Source organism: Schistocerca piceifrons, chromosome 5 (assembly GCF_021461385.2).
Source record: "Schistocerca piceifrons isolate TAMUIC-IGC-003096 chromosome 5, iqSchPice1.1, whole genome shotgun sequence".
In the NCBI taxonomy this organism is placed as follows: Eukaryota; Metazoa; Arthropoda; class Insecta; order Orthoptera; family Acrididae; genus Schistocerca; species Schistocerca piceifrons.
Genome location: NC_060142.1, coordinates 545551989 through 545572649, shown reverse-complemented (window position 1 = coordinate 545572649; position 20661 = coordinate 545551989). Strand labels below are relative to the sequence as shown.

The following is a 20661-nucleotide window of genomic DNA, read 5'->3' as shown; positions in this document are numbered from 1 at the left end:
ACAAAAAGAGCAACAATGCGTCCTCCCGAGAATGCGACTCTTTCAATTTCAACATCTGTGACTTGAAAGTCCGGACCAATCGTTCAGCGGCACCGTTGGACTGAGGCGAAAACGGCGCGGATGTCAGATGTTGAATACCATTGGCCTGGCAGAATGACTGGAATTCTGCGGACATGAATTGTGGGCCATTGTCGGAAACAATAGTCTGCGGAAGACCTTCAATGCAAAAGATAGCAGACAACGCTTGGATGGTGGCGGAGGACGTCGTGGAAGACATCCGGACAACAAAAGGAAAATTACTGAAGGCGTCGACCAGAACCAACCATCGAGCATTCCAGAATGGACCAGCAAAATCAATGTGCAAGCGTTGCCAAGGGGAAGTGGCTTTTGGCCACGCAAAGACTTTCCGCGGCGGTGCGGACTGTTGGTCGGCACACGCCGGGCACGAAGAACACATATTCGTAATCGCAGCATCGATTCCGAACCAAGTACAGTGCTGACGAGCAAGTTGTTTCGTTCGCACTATACCCCAATGTCCTTGGTGAAGAAGCCGTAAAACAGAGGACTGTAACGAACGTGGGACCACGACTCTGGACTGATCATTATCAGAACGCAACAACAAAACACCACGTCGAACAAAAAGTCTGTCCTTGTGAGCAAAAAATCGGCGAACCAACGGATCCTCGATCCGAGACTTTGACAAAGGCCATTGCGTAGCAACAAAACGTAAAACAGTAGCAAGGACAGGGTCAGCAGCTGTGGCTGTAGCGACACGACGAAAATCAATCGGAAACGATTCGACCACTTCATCGGTTTCCGAATCAATGAACATGCAAGCAAGTTCGGAAGAATCGAATGCTTTATCCTCAGCAACAGGCAAACGGGACAACGCATCGGCGTTTCCGTGCTTAGCAGTGGACCGATACAAGATATCGTAGCGGTACTGCGAGAGGAAAATAGACCAGCGAATGAATTTCTGCGCTGTACGTGGAGGTACAGGCTTGGTCGGATGAAAAAGCGATGTCAAAGGTTTGTGGTCTGTGATGATGGTAAAGTGACGACCATACAAGAAATCATGGAACTTAGTAACACCAAACACGAGAGCCAAAGCTTCTTTCTCTATCTGTGAATAATTTCTTTGCGCAGACGAGAGCAATTTGGACGCAAAGGCAATAGGGCGATCATGGGAGCCAACTTTGTGCGCAAGCACAGCACCGATCCCGAAATCCGATGCATCTACCATCAACAAAAGGGGTTTCTGGGGATCGAATGGCGTAAGGCAAGTATTAGAAAGCAACGCCGATTTCAACTGGCGAAAGGCGCGTTCGCATTCCGTCGTCCAGACGAACGGAACACCTTTACGGCGTAAGCGATGAAGCGGAGCTGAAATGGAAGAGGCATTGCGCACATATTTATGGTAATAATTAATTTTACCCAACACACTCTGTAGCTGTTTCACATTTTGAGGGGAAGGCAATTCTTGTATGGCACGGAGGTGCTCTGGACTCGGATGTATGCCTTGGGCATTAATGACATGTCCCAGGTATGGTAAGTCACGAGCAAAAAACACACATTTGTCCTTCCTCAAGCGAAGACCATTTTGCCGCAAGACCTGAAATAATGTGCGTAAATTCGCAAGATGATCTTCTTCTGTCTGTCCGGAGATCACTATATCGTCCAGATAGTTTGCTGCAGTAGGGACCGACGCACAAATAGTTTGTAAATATTGCTGAAACAAGGCAGGGGCGGATGCACACCCGAATGGCAGTCTTTTGAAGCGGTACAATCCAAGATGCGTGTTAACCACCAATACGCGCTGGGATTCGTCGTCCACCGGTATTTGCAAGTACGCATCGGCTAGGTCCAACTTTGAAAAATATTTTCCCGGGCACAGTTTAGCAAAAAGATCTTCCGGGCGAGGCAAAGGAAAAGTAGCAGTCACTAGCTGTGGATTCACTGTGGCCTTGAAGTCCACGCAAAGTCTCAATTTTCCGGAAGGTTTTGGCAAAATTACTAAGGGTGAGGCCCAGAGAGAAGCTTGCACACGTTCAATTACACCCTGTGATTCGAGATCGTGTAACGTTCTTGCGACCTCATCACGCAATGCGTGGGGAACATTGCGCGCCCTGAAAAATTTCGGTTGCGCGTTTACCTTCAGTTCTAAATGTGCTTCATAGTTTTTAGCGCAACCTAAGCCCGGTGCAAAAATGTCTGCAAATTCGTCACACAGCCGAGAAACACTGTCTGTAGGCACAGTCTGATTCACTGATAGGACCTGATTTACAATAGACATGTTAAACAACTGAAATAAATCTAGACCAAACAAGTTCACTGGCGTAGAAGAACGAAGAACGTAAAATGACACAAGTTTTGTTTGTCCCTTGTATGTTGCAAGAAGGCTGCACTGTCCTAACACAGGAATTTTCTGTCCGGAATACGTAGTTAACTTAACATTTGCAGAACGCAACGGAGGTTTGCCCAGTTGTTTGTACGTGTCGTGATTGAGCAATGAAACTGCAGCTCCGGTATCGAGCTGGAATGGTATCACTTTGCCTTCAAAGTCTAAGTCCACAAAAAGTTTATTGTTCTGCCGACGACAAGAGCGACTGTTTTGTGCAGTTGGAACAGACACTGGTACAGAATCACTTGCTAAGTGACGTGATTTCCGGCGATGTCGACGCACAGTTTTTGTGGGACGATCACAGTCACTGTTAGAGAAAGTGTCACTGGACGAAGCGGAATTAACGACATGAATGTCCATAGGCGAAGGTCCACGAGCCTGAGTGTCCTTGGTTCGATTCCGGCGCGAAGCAAAGGGCCTGGAATGATTGCGATTGTCTGATCTGAGCTTTTTCTGGCAAACACTTTGAACATGTCCTTTCTTATTGCAGAAAAAGCAAATAGCTTGGCGTGACGGGCAATGTTCACGCGAATGTCTAGTAGCACACCGCGGGCACGATTTCACTACATTTGTGTGCTGGCGCGGCACACCTGGCTTAGCGCGCGGCGGCAGCTGTGCGGACGGCCGCGAGGGCAGTTGACCGGGCCGCGTTGCGCGAGCGCGCCCGGCGGGCCGGTTAATGTGACACACAGCTGGCGAAGTTTCAAAAGATTCCTGAGCACAGTCAAGTGTGTCCTGTCTATCCAATATGTCTATTACTTGTTGAAGGGAGGGATTGACTAGTTTCAAAATTTGCTCCCGTATGCGAACATCAGAAACGTTCTGTGCAATTGCATCACGCACCATTGTATCTGAATAAGAAAGACCACAGTCACATTCAAAGGCACAGTCCCTAGTAAGTCCTTGCAATGTTGCTACCCACTCCCTATTAGTTTGACCGGCCGTACGTTTTGTACGAAAGAACGTATACCGTTTTGCAACCACATTAACTGTTTCTTTGAAATAGGCATCTAATGCAGACAAAATTTCCTCGTAGGACAGAGTTGCTACGTCGCGTCGGGGAAACAATTTCACTATCACACGGTATGTGGACACACCGACACAAGAAAGCAAAAACGGCTGCCGCTCTTTACCTTGAATTCTGTAGGCTGCTAGATGAAAGTTGAACTGGCGAGACCACTCGTGCCAGGTCTCATCGGCTGCCACGTATGGTCGAAAGGGAGGTGCAACAGCGTTTAGTGGCAGCGGTAGCGAAGAAGCGGCTGCGGCCGCATCGGTGTGCAGCGCACGTTGACCCTGGACGAGCTGTCCAAGGGCCTCCAATAACGCCTGCGTCTGCTGATTCTGCAAGCGATAAAATTCGGACAGTACATCTGGAGAATGTGGCGAAGCCATGACACAATTAAATGTAAGCAATCAGAAAGAACACTTTAAATCGTCGCCAATGTTGTGTCGGTAGCTGGGCCGACACCGTGAAGTGGAGATGGCTGAAAATGCACGCTAGACTAACGCAGGCGGGCGTGATGTACTGGAACAGGATACGTAATTAATGTTAGGAAGAAAAGTACGGAGCAGGATTAATACTTATCTTTAATATCATTGTGGTACATCGATCTTGACGATACACAGGAGACTTTAAGTTCAATCACTGTATGGCTAATGGCGCCTTGCTAGTTCGTAGCCATTAACTTAGCTGATGGCTATTCTGTCTCTCGGCTAATGAGAGAGAAAGGCTTCGTACATCTGGTCGGTAGCTAGGTTCTCGTACAACTGGTCGGTAGCTAGGTTCTCGTACAACTGGGGCGAGTGCTCTCTCGTATCACGAGACCTGCCTTGGTGGTGGCGCTAGGTCTGCGATTACACAGTGGCGACACGCGGGTCCGACATGTACTAAATGGACCGCGGCTGATTTAAGCTACCACCTAGCAAGTGTGGTGTCTGGCGGTGACACCACAGTGAAAATGTACTTAATTCATTAGACAAAAAATTGCAGACAACTGGTACATTTTCTGATCTGTCAAAGGCATTTGACTGTGTAAGTCACAATATCATTTTAAGTAAATTAGAATATTATGGTGTAACAGGAAACGCTGCAAAATGGTTCAAATTTTATATCCCTGGCAGCAAACAAATGGTATTATTAAGAAAGAGACATGTATTAAGCCATCAGGCATCATCCAACTGGGAACTAATTACGTATGGGGTCCCACAAGGTTCCATCTTAGGGCCCTTACGTTTTCGTGTGTATATCAATGACCTTCCATCAGTAAAATTACGTGATGCCAAGTTTGTTTTATTTGCCAATGATACAAACATTACAATAAATAGCAAATCAAGTGTAGTCTCAGAAAGATTGGCTAATAAAATATTTGTGGACTTGCTTTGCCACTAAACTTTGAAAAAACACACTCATGCAGTTCAGAACTTGTAAGGGGTGTCCCACGAGTATATGCCTAACATATGATGACAAGCAGATAGAAGAAGTGGACAGTGTTAAATTCTTGGGATTACAGCTTGATAATAAATTCAACTGGGAGGAGCACACCACAGAACTACTGAAGCATCTTAACAAATCTCTATTTGCACTGCAAATTGTGTCAGACACAGGGTATATATAGAAATGAAAAAGTTGGCATACTATGATTACTTTCATTCCATAATATCAAACGGGATTATTGTTTGGGGTAATTCATCATGCCAAGCTAAAGTTTTCTGGGCACAAAAACGTGCAATAAGAGTTATATGTGGTGTGAACTCAAGAACATCCTGCAGAAGCCTGTTTAGGGAACTAGGGATACTAACTACTGCTTCCCAGTATATTTATTCTGCAATGAAATTTGTCATTAAAAATATATCAATTTTTCAAACCAACAGCTCAATTCAAGGAATCAATACTATAAATAAGAATAATCTTCACAAGGATTTAAAGTCACTTACTCTTGTACCAAAAGGTGTACATTATTCAGGAACACACATTTTCAATAACTTGCCAACAGCCATAAAAAGCTTAACAACCAATGAAAATCAGTTTAAGAGAAGCCTAAAGGATTTATTGGTGGCCAATTCCTTCTACTCCATTGATGAATTTCTCAGTAGAACCAACTGATTTTATAATAGAGGGAAACATTCCACATGGGAAAAATATATCTAAAAACAAAGATGATGTGACTTACCAAACGAAAGCGCTGGCACGTCGATAGACACACAAACAAACACAAACATACACACAAAATTCAAGCTTTCGCAACAAACTGTTGCCTCATCAGGAAAGAGGGAAGGAGAGGGAAAGACTAAAGGATGTGGGTTTTAAGGGAGAGGGTAAGGAGTCATTTCAATCGCGGGAGCGGAAAGACTTACCTTAGGGGGAAAAAAGGACGGGTATACACTCGCACACACACACATATCCATCCACACATATACAGACACAAGCAGACATATTATATATATATATATATATATATATATATATATATATATACACAAAGATGATGTAACTTACCAAACGAAAGCATTAGCATGTTGATAGACACACAAACACACACACACAAAATTCAAGCTTTCGCAACCAACGGTTGCTTCATCAGGAAAGACGGAAGGAGAGTGAAAGACAAAAGGATGTGGGTTTTAAGGGAGAGAGTAAGGAGTCATTCCAATTCCGGGAGTGGAAAGACTTACCTTAGGTGGAAAAAGGGACAGGTATACGCTCGCACACACACACACACACACACACACACACACACACACACACACACACACATATCCATCCGCACATATACAGATACAAGCATATATATATATATATATATATAAAAACAAAGATTCTGTAACTTACCAAAGGAAAGTGTTGGTACGTTGATATAGACACTAACAAACACAAACACACACACAAATTTCAAGCTTTCGCAACCCACTGTTGCTTCATCAGGAAAGAGGGTAGGAGAGGGAAAGATGAAAGGATGTGGGTTTTAAGAGAGAGGGTAAGGAGTCATTCCAATCCTGGGAGCGGAAAGAATTACCTTGGGGGGGGGGGGGGGGGGGAAGGGACAGGTATACACTCGCGCACACACACATATTCATCCGCACATATACAGACACAGCTTGTGCATAAGCAGAAAAAGCTAAAGTAAGTGGCTGGACTGGGGCTCTCAGACCCATAACACGTTTCTTCCCACATCAACAATGAACTAGTGAATGAAGAGGAATGATGAAACAAGTAGTGGCCTCTAGGAACATTAACTGAAAGCTACAATGAATGTCTTACTCATAAGAAGTGTACTCTAGTAGATATTTTTAAAACAAAATCTGCCTTGGTCTGGATGAACCAGCCTGTCCATTCTAAAGTTAAAAGAGAGGCATCTATTTGAGAACAAAGGTTATTAAACCAGTACTACTTGTTCTTACAATATTATTATTACCAATTCAGGTGGAATATCACCATAACAAGCACTAACTTTAGTGCAAGCAGAACCAGTAAGAATAATGAAAGAAGAAAAACACAAGAAGTGATTTTTGAGTTTGGAAGAAAAGGAGGAAGATTAGTTTAATATCCTGTCGAAATCATGATTATTAGAGGTGAAGGACAAGCTCTGATTGTTTCAAGGATGGGGAAGGAAACTGGCCATGTCCTTTCAAAGACACCATCCTGGCATTTCTGCAGAGCAATTTGGGGTAATCACGTACAACCTTAATCAGGATGGCCGAATGTGGCTTTGAACTATTTTCCTCCAAAATACGAGTCCACTGTGCTAACCACTGCATCACTTCACTCAGTCTGAGTTTGATGGATACAAACTACAATAAGTTTTAAAGTTTAAACTATAAATGAAACTCCTAGTTGGTGGCCATTGCATTCCTCCACCCAGTTCAATTCAAATAAATAAAAATTACCCACTGGCATACGAAATAGGTACCTGTAGTAACATAATTGACAGGCATCTAAAAGTACAATTATTAAGTAATGCTATACTTTTGAGAATTGTAAGTGTAGTCACACAAATATTAAAAAGTAGTAAAATGAAATGATTATAAGGTATTATTAGCCAAGAGACCTGAGGTTGTTCAGCTGCCTGATAAAAGTCTTTCTATATGACATGACTTCGGTGACTTGTGAGTCAATGAATAAGGGAGGAAATGATTAGGATAAAACAAACACCCAATTCTCAAGTTAAGAAAGTCTCAAACCTGGCCAGGAAATGGAACTCAGGACTCTGTGATCTAGAGGCAGCAGTGCTAACCTCTAGCCACGAACTGTGGCCAATAAGTAGTAGTAGTAATAGTATAAATCCACAGCAGCTATTCAAAATAACTAATTAACAGCACCATTTATATTAATTTTATCATGTTGTTCTCTAGTTTGTATTAGATATTTAATAATAGCTGGTTCAGCCATCAGGATTAGTCTCTGATGGCTATGAATCTATGTACATACGTATCTGGACTCATTCTATACCTTTGGAAGTTCTCTTCAAGGATCCCATCTACACAACATGGTGCATGAATGAATATTGTATAAATATAAATTTAGGAGACTGTTTTATAAGAAAAGACTCTCAATTATTTTATGTTTAATTAGTACAATTATTTTTTTCATTCATATGTCATAAAAGTTAAGTGACACCACTATCTTCTCATAAATTAATAAAAAATGTTTCTTATCATCAGTCAGGAACTGTGGGAAATCCAAAAGGAGTGATGCTCAGCCATGACAATTTGACATGGACAGCACATTGCACAGGTTCCAGACTGGATCTGGCTAATGGTGAAGACTCTTTGGTCAGCTATCTACCTCTCAGTCACATTGCAGCACAGGTAAATTTATTGCTTTACTGTGTAAGTTACTGCAATTGCTATTTATTTATAGGTGAAGTGAGTAGAGTTGTAGAAGACCCCTGAAGTTTCCACAGAATGATGGGATTTTCAGAACATGTGAATAAATGACAGAAAGAATGAATGAGACATACCCTCATTCTCATTGTGAACACAAAGTTTGGAAGTCTGATCCTTTTTTGTTGCAGATTGTGGATATTTATGTCAGCATGTCATATGCAGTTGCAGTTTATTTTGCAGATAAAGATGCTCTCAAGGTAGGTATTGCAAAGGCTTTCCTATTTGCTGCTTATATAGCCTGAAACAAATTCTATTTTCTTAATTTATTTCTTTGTCTGTAGGGGAGTCTGATACAAACTCTGAAAGAAGTTCGGCCCACGCAATTTGTGGGTGTGCCTCGAGTCTGGGAAAAAATTAGTGAGCAGATGACAAAAGTTGGAGCAGAGACAACTGGAATAAGGAAAACAATAGCATCATGGGCCAAGAGCCAAGGAATACAGCACAATCTTGACTTAATGAATGGGTAAATGCTTCTTGTTCTGCTAATGGTGTATTTTTAAAAGACTCTTGCTTTTATACTTACACTTGCTAAGTGATTTACAGAAAAAATGAAAAATTTTACAGTATATTTAGCTCATACAGGTAATAAAATGGTATTACCGATAACATAACAGTGACAATATTGGATCTCAGGAGAAATAGTTTGTATTTGCGAAGGGATATTGGTGTACAGTAAATAATGGTTCTACTGCAACACCATCACTCACAAAGTTCATTGATATGTTACATTCAGCTAAAAGAGTACAAACCATGAGGCACACAAAACTGTAGCATGACAAGCATACTTGACAGCATTCCGAGGAACTCATTTCAATGAAATTCCCTCCATCATATTCAAGTGAAATGTCAGGATGATATCTGTTTCCTCCTCATAAAACCATCACAACTGAGCAGTTTGTTCTACTCTCACTATTAAGTTTGCAAGTGTTATGTAATACAGTGGGGAGAGGGTATACCCAAAGTCCTAGTGTTGTGTCTTGTCCCTTTCTGCATTCAAGTGCATATCTCTCTGAGGGATGCAAATGTCACATATTGCCACCAGTAATAGCTCTTGCACCACTCTAGTCACTACAAGAAAATCATTGGTTCTAATTATTTTGGTCTCCTTTATTACACAGTCTTCAAAAGGTGCTACACATAGTGCACTGATACCTTCAAAGTTAAACACATGCCATTCACCTAGCCATATTCCACAGTCATTAATTTATTCTTTTGCCCAAGACATGTGCTTCTGACATTCCCAGCAGTCCTAAACAACAGTGCTAAGGCAGGTGAAAGTGTGGACATACACAGCCATGAGGATATGTTCCTTTTTCACAATATGTCCCGTATGTCCCACTGTGTCAAAAGGCTTATTTCTTCATATGGCAAAGAAAGCAGGGCAGCCGTAATTCCTCTCAACACGATATTCACTCATAATATATCTAGTGAAATAAAGTGTATGGCAGGAAAAAGAAACATGCTTAAAACAACACTGAAGCTGTTTTCTCTATAACTGTTCTAGCTTCATAGAAGAATTCTTGAAAATAATAAAATAAACCATGACACATTTCTGAATGGCCAGTTTTTAACCATATTTGAAATCAGTGTAACTGCTGAACAAATGAACATCTCATTTTGATTTTTACAGAAGAATGTCTCAAGAAATACACTTCTTTATAGAAATATGGTTTAAAATAAAACTTTTCTGCTCAGAATGCATGGGGAAAGGATCTCAAGGTAACTGTAATAGCTAGTCTGGTCACATGGTGTACCAAGTCACTGGGCCTCAATCTTTTAGAGTTCTGTTTTTGCGGTACCTGAAAAAGATCACATATGTGGAGTCCCTTCCAGATATGCAGACAATGGAACAATGCATTCATGCTGCCTGTGACACCATTTGGTTGCAGGACTGCATATTTGAATGTTTGCTTCTGTCACTGCAGCAGAGTCCTGTGGAGGCCACTTCGAACTCCTTTTCTAACAACGTTCTCATCACAACATGGTGCGGATTGTGTTGTACTTTAGAGGCATGATAAATTAATAAATACCTTGTAGTATACACTCCATGCATTTCTAGCCATATAGCTTATATTCGCTCCTCAGGGATTATTTCCTACAGTTTGTCTTCATTTAGAAAAATCACCCTGATCTTGTCTTTTCTTCTTGCCCATTGTGATACATTGTTATATCGTATGTACATAAACTTAGCTTTATGGTTGTACTATTTGTTGTTTCTGTCAATTTTACTATAATCACAATTTTTCATTAGAACATTCATTCATTTATCTTCAGTGCCGAGTGTTAAATCTATGAAACTGTACTCAAATATGAAGGATAAGATAGATTGCTACTAACTGTAAAGAAGACACTAAGGTGCAGACAAGCACAATTAAAAGACACTTATGCAAAGATTTTGGACACAGCCTTCACCAGCAAAAGAGAAACAGAGAGACACATGCCATTCATACAAACAAGCAAGCACACCTCAGACACAAATGACCACCAACTCTGGACAACTCAGGACAGCATGCAACTAACTGTACTACTTGTGATTGACACCATCAGCTCTGCATTATATTTATCATAAATAGTGCATAGCTTTTAGTTTAACACTGATTTTTAAGACACTATACTTGAGATAAACATATTTTTGCAATAAGTTTCATCCTTGCAGGGTTCACTATAACTCAATCTGGTATATGATGGCCAGCATGCTTGTGTTTAAGAAAGTGAAACGTCTTCTGGGATTTGACAGATGCCAGAATTTCTTTTCAGCAGCTGCACCACTTTCCAATGATGTTAAGAAATATTTGATGAGCCTTGACATACCTGTGATGGAGGTAAGTATTTTCAAAATTCCTAATAGCAGCTAGCATAACAGTAAAGAGAAAGCTAACTTAATCAAAGAAATAGGTTATGCATGCAAGATGGATAAACATCTCCATAACTGCACTTAATAACTCTATTCATTTTCATCAATCAAGGTTTTTGGCATGTCAGAGTGCTCAGGCCCTCATACTTTGGCTATGAGTAGGAATTTCCGCCTAGAAAGTGTTGGAAAAGCACTACCTGGTCTGGAAACCAAATTGCATAATGAAGATGAGGAAGGAGAGGGGGAGGTAATGTAACTCAGTGAAAATTTCATAATCGTCACCCAGAAAAAAAATTAAGATACGATTGTACTGGACAACACACTGATGAAACCTTTCTATGGTTGCAGATATGCTTGTGGGGACGACATGTGTGTATGGGGTACCTGTCTGATCCAGAAAAGACCAGTGAAGCTATTGATGAAGAAGGTTGGTTACATTCTGGTGATTTGGGAACCATTGATGAAAGTGGATTTGTTTATATTACAGGACGTCTCAAGGTAATTAATGGATTTTATTTTAATTTATTAATATATGAAAGCTTGATAGACTATTGTTGTTTACAGATATATCTTTTAATAAATCATAGCTTGGGTGGAAAGGTTGATATGGTGTTTGTATAACATCTATACTGCTTTTGTATAAATGTGTTAAACACAGTGTCACATTCCATGAATGTATTTGTTGGCATTAAATCTGATTACTTCTTCAAACTGCATACTAGAACTGCTTATGAGACTTAATTGATCCTGTAAGTGAAATGTCTCATACATAAACAAGTATTTCCTGTCTAAATCAAAACCGAGCGAGGTGGCGCAGTGGTTAGACATTGGACTCGCATTCGGGAGGACGACGGTTCAATCCCGCGTCCGGCCATCCTGATTTAGGTTTTCCGTGATTTCCCTAAATTGCTCCAGGCAAATGCCGGGATGGTTCCTTTGAAAGGGCACGGCCGACTTCCTTCCCCATCCTTCCCTAATCCGATGAGACCGATGACCTCGCTGTCTGGTCTCCTTCCCCAAAACCAACCAACCAATCTAAATCAAAATGAATGATGGGAGCATTGTGGGACAAAATATACTGAAACTGGTGTAGTACAGACAGACATATATTTTATTTTATGTATTTATTAAAGTGAAGGATGAATGCCAAATCTTAATCTCGGGGATTCTGAAACTGCTTCCTCAGGAAATATGTGAAACTGTGGGTAACACATACAAGTGCTGGAGGATAGCAGAAACATAACCAAGCCTGGCTTAGAAGAGGTAAACAGGTAGGTGGTGCTGTGAAGGAGCAGAATGGAACAATGTGCTAATAAAGTGATAATACTGAGCTGCTGGAATGGATGGATCAAAGATAAGAGCTTAATGCAGAAGATACTTGACAATGGAAAAGAGTATAGGGAGAGGAAACGGAATGGCAGAAAATGTCAATAAGAGGCTCTGCTATGAAAATAAAGAATATAGACGGGAAAACGAAAGAAGGAAAGCTGATGATGAGAAGGAAAAGGTGTGATTCATGAATTTTCATTGGCATGATTGGCTGATTGTCTCTTTTCAAATTCCCAGCTGGCGTAATTCCATTATGTGAATGTTACAAGATGGAGCGTATTGACCTATGAATTTTGTTGAGTTATTCACCAACTGATAGCAAACTCATTAACTTAAATTTTTTATGAATTACTGGTGTGTGTTTTTGTTCCATGTTGTCATAAACATTTATTTTGTAAAATAATGGAGTTGAAATTGATAAAATATTTACTCAAAGAAGAAAAATATGACTACATATGAATATATGCTGCCAATGCTGATTTTCATCTCTTCCATCTGTTAATCTGCATACTTCAATAATAACAAGCACTGTGATTCTATCTTTTTTGTCTTAGTTGGATATATTCCTTTCATTCACATTGCTATCTCTGAGCTATGCTCTTTAAAGATATTCTGTCTATTTAATTTAGACTCTTTATTCCTTTGCTCTCTCATATCTGCATTTCTGCCTGGCATGCACATATCATATGTGCTCAAATTAAAAGATTCACAGTAAATGCATACTAACTATTCCATCTCCACACTTTTTTTTACCTTACTTAAAGATCAATGTTCCAAATACGACTTTATTTCAGTCCATTTTCTAAAAACCTGTACGTGTCAAATGAACTGGGTGAGTATCTGTATGTATTCCTCTATCTGTGATGTAACCTCACAAAACATTCATCTCAAGTTGTTTGCACTTTCTATTGGTTTTATTTTTAGTAAATTGTTAGCTCCTAACAAAATCAAAATAATAACATTCATGGTTAAAACGGCAAACCAGCAGTGAAAATAAATTACTGACCTTCATTTACATTCATTGTGTAATAGTAATAGTAGTAGTAGTAGTAGTAGTAGTAGTAGTAGTGGTATTCATCTGTACATCACATTTACAAAGGTATGGGACATGTTGTTGTATTACAATTTAAGAACAATGAAAATAATGCAATTCACATCCACAGGCATTTACCTATAGGCCTAGTTTGACAAGGATGGGACAGTGGCCTTACTGTAGGAACTTCCCCAGCATTTGCCTGAAGTAATTTAGGGAAACTGTGGAAAACCCTAAAACAGGACGACGAAAGAGGAGATGAGATTAAATTTTATCTAACAGAAATAAAATGAACAACTGAAAAAAGTAACTTATTTTACTAGTTCAAACTGGGGGTAAAGCTTAATTTACAGTCCCCACTGGGCCAAACAGTACTTTATCATCCTCTGCCAATGGCATCATTTGGATGTGGGATGGAGGAGTGTGGGGTCAACAAACTGCTCTCCCAGCTGGTGACTATTTCCCAGACCTCCCAGCTGGTACCTCTCACTCAAGCAGCTCCTCAGTTGGCATCACGAGACTGAGTGCACCCTCTTTCAGCCCTACCATCAAGGAATAATCCTTAGCAGCTTGGAAATCAAACATGGCCTCTACATAGCAGTCTGACAGGCTGATCACTGGGCTACAGAGTTGGCTATTTCTTCTACTAAATGGCACAAAATTTAGTTAACCATAAGGAAAGATTCTGCTTTATTCTCTGGTTAACTTTTGACTTACTTTTCACACAATACATTTGTGTTACAAATCTTGAGATTAAAGAAAAGTTGAGATTAAAGAAAAGATTATGTGATGGATTTTTCTTTTTGGTTCTGAGAATACTTTTCATTATGCACTTTAAATTTACAGGAATCTGACGATGCAAAAACCTGGACTTTCTTTTCCTTGCAGGAACTTATCATCACTGCAGGTGGAGAAAATGTGCCTCCAGTGCTGCTTGAACAGACACTCAAAACAGAACTTCCATGCATTAGTCATGCTGTTATCATTGGAGAGAGGAGAAAATTTCTGAGTGTATTAATTACTATGAAGGTATTTGTGTATTCTGATCTACATAAAATAATTATTTTTACACCAGGTTAGAGAAAATAATTAGTAAGTGATATCGTTCCCTAGACCAGAAAAGGTGAACATAAAAACTGTTAGCAGGGATCAAAATAATACGTCAATTAACCAACAAAAACAGATCCAAGTTTTCAGTCCAGTCATTCACACTGTAGCTTTTAGTACCCATAAGATGGAAATGTCAATGAATTAATTCATGAGGGACAAATATTGATGGACATCTTGGCGAATACATAATAAAATTGGCCTTAGAACCTCAGCTGCTTCTAATACTTCTCACTTAAGGACAACTGCAGAACTCCTGAACACGCAGACAGGTTAGTGGAATTAGAAGAAGAATTAAATAAGGTCAGGTGGGTAGGGGAAACACTGAAGAGCAAACAGAATTAAAATCAGGACGTATACTGTATTGCAGAGTGACAGAGCAGGAAGGAATTTAAGACATGGGCTTTATTGTGAACATGAAAATCATAAACTGTATTGCAGGTATTGAAGACTCCTCAGGTAGAATATTAAGACTTGTAAAAATAAACAAAAGTCACTGCATGGAAATCATTTACATTTGTGCACCCATATGCCCACTCATCAATGAGGAAAATATTATCTGAATGACTACCTACAAAAGGTTATAAATGACAACAAATCCCACTAAAAGAGGTCAACAGGAAATTTTAGTGTATAATTAGGATACGAACTGTGGAAAGCTATTAGTGGTGATCTTTGGATATGATCCTAGTGGGGGAGGGGGGGAAAAAAAAAGAGATACGTCAGGCAGGAATTCACAAATCTGGATTACGAGACTTCATTCAAGCAGTCTGGATACAATGAAGGTTTCCAAATTTCTATTTATTAGGATGCAGTGACAGTTGCAGCCACCACAGTACTTAAAGAGAGATATAGCTCTTTCGTAGCTAATTGCTTTACCAACAATCTTCATAGTAGTACTGAAGTTGTGTCAATACTTGGCACTCTATGTGTCTTTGCGAAATGCAAGTAAGCAGTTTTAGTCTGTAATTTGTAGTTCAAATGTACATAAGAAAATAATTACAGTGAGTCAGCTGATGATCAAGAAGTGAAAACAATCTACAATACATCTATACTCTGCAAACAACTGTGGGGTGCATGACAGAGTGTACGTTCCATTGTACTAGTTATTATGGTTTCTTCCTGTTCCATTGATATATGGAGCACAGGAAGAATGATTGTTTGCCTCTGTGCATGAAGTAATTATTCTAAGCTTATCTTCACAATCCCCATGTGAGTGATACACAGGGGATTGTGGTATATTCCTAGAGTAATCAAATGAAGCCGGTTCTTGAAACTTTGCTGATAGACTTTCTCTGGGCAGCTTACATCTACCTTCAAAAGTCTTCCAGTTCAGTTCCTTCAGTATCTCTGTGATTGATTGGATGGATCAAACAAACCTGTGACCATTCATGCTGTACTTCTCTGTTTATGTTCAATATCCCCTGTTAGTCCTGTCTGGTATGGGTCCCAAATACTTAAGCAATATTCTAGAAGTGGTTGCATGAGTAATCTTTAAGCAATTTTCCTTGCAGACTGATTGTACTTCCCCAGCATTACAGCAATAAAATGAAGTCTACTATCTGCTTTACCCACGAACGAATCTATGTGATCATTCCATTTCATATTCCTAAAAAGTGTTAACCACGGTATTTGTATGAGTTGGCTGATTCCAATACTGACTCAGTGATGTTACAATCATAGGATACTATTTTATGAAGTGCAAAATTTTACATTTCTGAACATTTAAAGCAAGTTGCGAACCTCTGCACCACTTATCAAGATCTGACTGGAGATTTATGCACCTTCTTTCAGACAGTACTTCATTCCAGGTAACTGCACCATCTGCAAAAATGCTGATGTTACTATTAATAATGCATATAAGATCATTGATATAAATGTGAACAACATGGGTCCCAACACACTTTCCTGGGGCACACCCAAAGTTACTCCTACATCTGAGAATGACTCTCCATCCTCCCTACCAATGTCATCAATCCAGTCATAAATTTACTTGTTACCCCACATGATTGTACTTTTGGCAATAAGCATAGGTGTGGTACCGAGTCAAATGCTTTTCAGAAATCAAGAAATACAGAATCTACCTGACTGCCTTGATTCAAAACTTTTCAACATGTCATGTGAGAAAAATGCGAGTTGCATTTCACATGATTGATGTTTTCGAAATCCGTGCTGTGTGGCAGGAGTTTCTCTGGTACCACGTGCCATGGAATTTGAATCCATGCCAGACGCCATGGATGTCGAAGACCCATAGAGGTCTCAGCACCGTAAGCTGTGGCGGCACATGCCTCCTGGCCCACTTTTAGTGTGGGGACACCACAGTGGAACACATGGTCCCAGTGGCCAATAGCGGTGCCCCCAATAGTGTACTTAAGCACTGGCCACTCACTCATCCAGTCAATCTCATCTCGCTTACGTCAGTTTACACCTCGCTTGCGCTAGACTGCTTTCTTCCTGGTTCTTGTATGAGTTTGTTTCCTTGTGACTCTGTTGTTCGGTCTTGTCGTATTCGTTCTGTCCTATGTTGGTCATGTCCATCCTTTTCCATTGGGTTGTTGTTTGCAGGCCTCTCCGCGGGTCCCGCCGTGCCTTCCATCAGTGCTACCCCGCGACCATCCTGGTCGCAGTTACAACAGTTTCAGATACAGAATGGATTCCATATTTCTATGTTACCTGGGACAGAATACTTCAAAGCTCCAAGTGTATAGTAATTTCTCGCAGCATTCTGTTTCAACATCATTACAAAGGAAATGAATTATTATGCAGGCAAAATACCAGAAGATGCAGCTGTAGATTAAAATAACGATAAAAATATTAATTTTTATGTAACAATTCATCATATGAAGCAGGACTTGGTTCTCTGTATTCTCAAGTCACATGTAAGAAAAAGTTCCATTCAAGGTAAATGGTTGAAAAGAAAAATAATTGAGCCACCAGTTTTTGCTGAAACAATGCCATTAAGTAAATCACATCGATCTCCACATATTCACACTTTCCCACTTATTCCCCAGAAACACACAAGAATTAACCAGAGGCATAAGCACAATTATCACTTGACAGTTTTCGAGAATACTTTCAAGGCAAAAATATTTGCATTGATGAAAGTCTGATTAAGTTGAGGAAAAGGCTAACAGAATCTGGCAGTGACTTCCAGATATGGTACATAAACTGTGTGCTTCAGATAATGGGCACTGCAATGAGTTTAAAATGTAAGTTGCACAGAAGAAAAAAATAATGTGGGGATCATCAAATTTCTGACAAGTGAACACATTGTGTTGAAAATGGATGAGGCTCTGTGTGAGAAATGGAGAACTATTTACGCAGATGATGTTGCAACTTTTTCAGCCTCTGCTAGATCGGCACACTTAGTTCTATGACTAACAAAGAAAAATAGGCCTCTCCAATTCAATGCAGCTGTCTTGAGAAAATAACTTACACTTACATTAACCAGTAATATTCTTATTGTGAAATTGGCTGATGAAAAGAAAAGTTTGGGTCAGTCAAAGTGGAGAAACAAAGTTCAGACCTAATTATTGCGTAGATTATAATTAAGGAACAAATAGAGTTCACTTACACAATCAACATTTATCTTCATATTCACTTATATAAGAAAATATATCAATGGATGTGAGAAGATTTATTTTTACCTACTAGAAATAGCAATCCACAAATAACACATATTGAATCCAGGAGCAGAAAAAATTAAGTTCATAAAACTTGAGTTTAGAGTAGCCCCTTTAGAATATTGCTCTACCTGACAACCAATGTAGGCAAGCAAAGCAGAAAGCTCACCTAGGTTTCAAGTTAAGAACTGGAGACATTTTCCAGTAAAAACAGCACCAACCAAGAAAAAAGCTGATCCCTCTAGCAGATGTAAGCTCTTATACAAAGGAGGTCAACAATGAAAATTCTGTTTTGGATACAACATATCTAAATTTGCCCTTAATATGGACAAGTGGTTTATGGTGTATCATACACCATTGAACAAAGTGTGATTATTTCTGCTTATATAACATATTGGAGTAATGTTGTCACAATGTGTACAAAATTTTCTATGGAAAAAGCACAAATATGCAACGAAAACAATTACAATCACATAGCAAACTACTGCATTAAGAATAAGGAAGTATACCAGATTAAATTAATCACAAAATTCAGCACCTTACAAAATGAAGAGTATACATTTATGAAAGAGGCAGTTATCTAACAAAGGTATTGATATGGTGGGGGATGGAGTGGGTGGGTGTGTGGGGGGGGGGGGGGGGGGAGGGGGTGGAAGCTACTGTGGTGATCATGAGTTTGTGGCATCGATAGGTCATATCAACCATGAACATCTTGATCTTTGACTGAGATTGGACATTTGAGCCGCCATGTTATTCTAACAGTCTGCATTTATGTCTCTTGCTGTGTACGTGCATACGACTACTGTGGAAATATATATTTATGTGCAGATATCTGTGGGACAGTTCATTCAGTATACCTCTACATGCATCATGGTCCCATACTGGTGACCCCGAAGTTTGCACGTCTTCCACAACTACCGCTACAGCATCAACAGGTTATGTGCACGCCGCCATGGCCGCTTCACCCAATACTTTGTTCGCATGTACTTTGACTCTCAATGGGCCACAATGACAGTTACTGTGGTGCCGTATGCAGTGCCGCCATTACCGCAAACACACCTGGCCACTATCAACCACAGCCTGGTCCAGTTTTGCCTCATTTGCAGACTAATCAAGGACATTTTAGTGCACACAATTCTTCATCCTCATCCCCCAGACAGGTCACTCAAGTTTTCGACCATGTCAGTTCGAGTGCATCATTCGGTGTTTCACCTTCCAATGGCCCAATGGTGTCTTACCACACCGAAGTGACTTTCCGCAAGTTCCACTGGTCATTTATAGTCTGACCTCATGGGGCGTGTCTTCAATGAATGTGGAGAACTAAATCTTTTGTCATACGACTTACCAAACCCCCGTCCTCCTGCCCCCCCCCCCCCCTCGAACTCGCGGGGCGTCCTGATTTCCGGCCCAGCTGCTCATCTCCCGCCTGCCGTGCTGGCCTTCCGCATTATTTCCGAGGTGGGTCAATTCAAATCACTGCCTGTAGCGTACGGCCCAGTTTACGGGACCCCAACGCCTACCGCGCAACCACCTGTTCCCACGGTACTGACCTTGTCAGCTGCTTGGTGTTTTCACAACACATCAAGGACAATGCAACTCGTGGTTGCTATGGCTGTTTTCGCCAGAAACACACCCACGTCTACTGCGCCGGCCTGCCATATAGTCTCTCCTGTCATGGACCAGACGATTTTCCAAGAGACACCGAAGCCGCCTTCATCCCCACCTCCAAGTTGTCTGCCAAAGCTGCCCCTTTTATACGAGGACAACCCAGATCAATGGTTTGTGCTTGTCGAGTGTCTTTTCGAGTTGCATCACATGTCTGACGACAACTCTAAATTCCTGTGTCTCATCATGCACCTGCATGATCATTCATACTTAACTTGCGATCTACTTCTCTCGCCACCACCTCCATCAAAATACGAGTTTGCAAAGAAGACGATCATTGAATGAATCACTTGCTCACCACAAGAATTAATCATCATCTTGTATGAGGAACACCTGGGGCACCAAACCCTATCACAGCTCTGGCACTGCCTTCGGTTACTTGTGAGTGAGCCTACCATGCTGGACGTCGCCCTGTCGGCAGCGTGGTCTGCCAAGTTGCCTACTGTCCTACAAATCCACCTGCTGCCACACTCCTTTGAGTCAATTGGCTCTCGTCTCTGCATCACAGACCAACTGTATTCATTGCTACGACAACGCCAGCCAGCTCACCACACAGCACTGGTTGGCAAAACTGCTCCAGCGTACCGGCCATCTGTTTGCAAAGATGTGTTCGCTCTGCCTTCATACCTACTACATTGCCTCTGCACTGTCCGAGTACTCCAAGATCGCCCACACACCATACGTGCCGGTACACATGCCTGAACAAATCAACGAGGAGAAACCTCCTCCACTGCCATAGTCGCCACCACCACCACAACTGGCT

General features: G+C 40.8%; 1 protein-coding gene across 1 annotated transcript in view; it reads left to right on the top strand.

Annotated features, from left to right (window-relative positions):
* The window catches only part of LOC124797936 (very long-chain-fatty-acid--CoA ligase bubblegum), a 177838-nt gene that overhangs the window by 137303 nt on the left and 19874 nt on the right, over nucleotides 1-20661 (top strand). The window contains exons 8-14 of the mRNA XM_047261073.1: nucleotides 8063-8209; nucleotides 8416-8484; nucleotides 8569-8750; nucleotides 10944-11109; nucleotides 11254-11388; nucleotides 11490-11639; nucleotides 14392-14532. Of these exons, the coding sequence (XP_047117029.1) occupies nucleotides 8063-8209; nucleotides 8416-8484; nucleotides 8569-8750; nucleotides 10944-11109; nucleotides 11254-11388; nucleotides 11490-11639; nucleotides 14392-14532 (990 nt within the window). The remainder of the gene's footprint in view (nucleotides 1-8062; nucleotides 8210-8415; nucleotides 8485-8568; nucleotides 8751-10943; nucleotides 11110-11253; nucleotides 11389-11489; nucleotides 11640-14391; nucleotides 14533-20661) is intronic.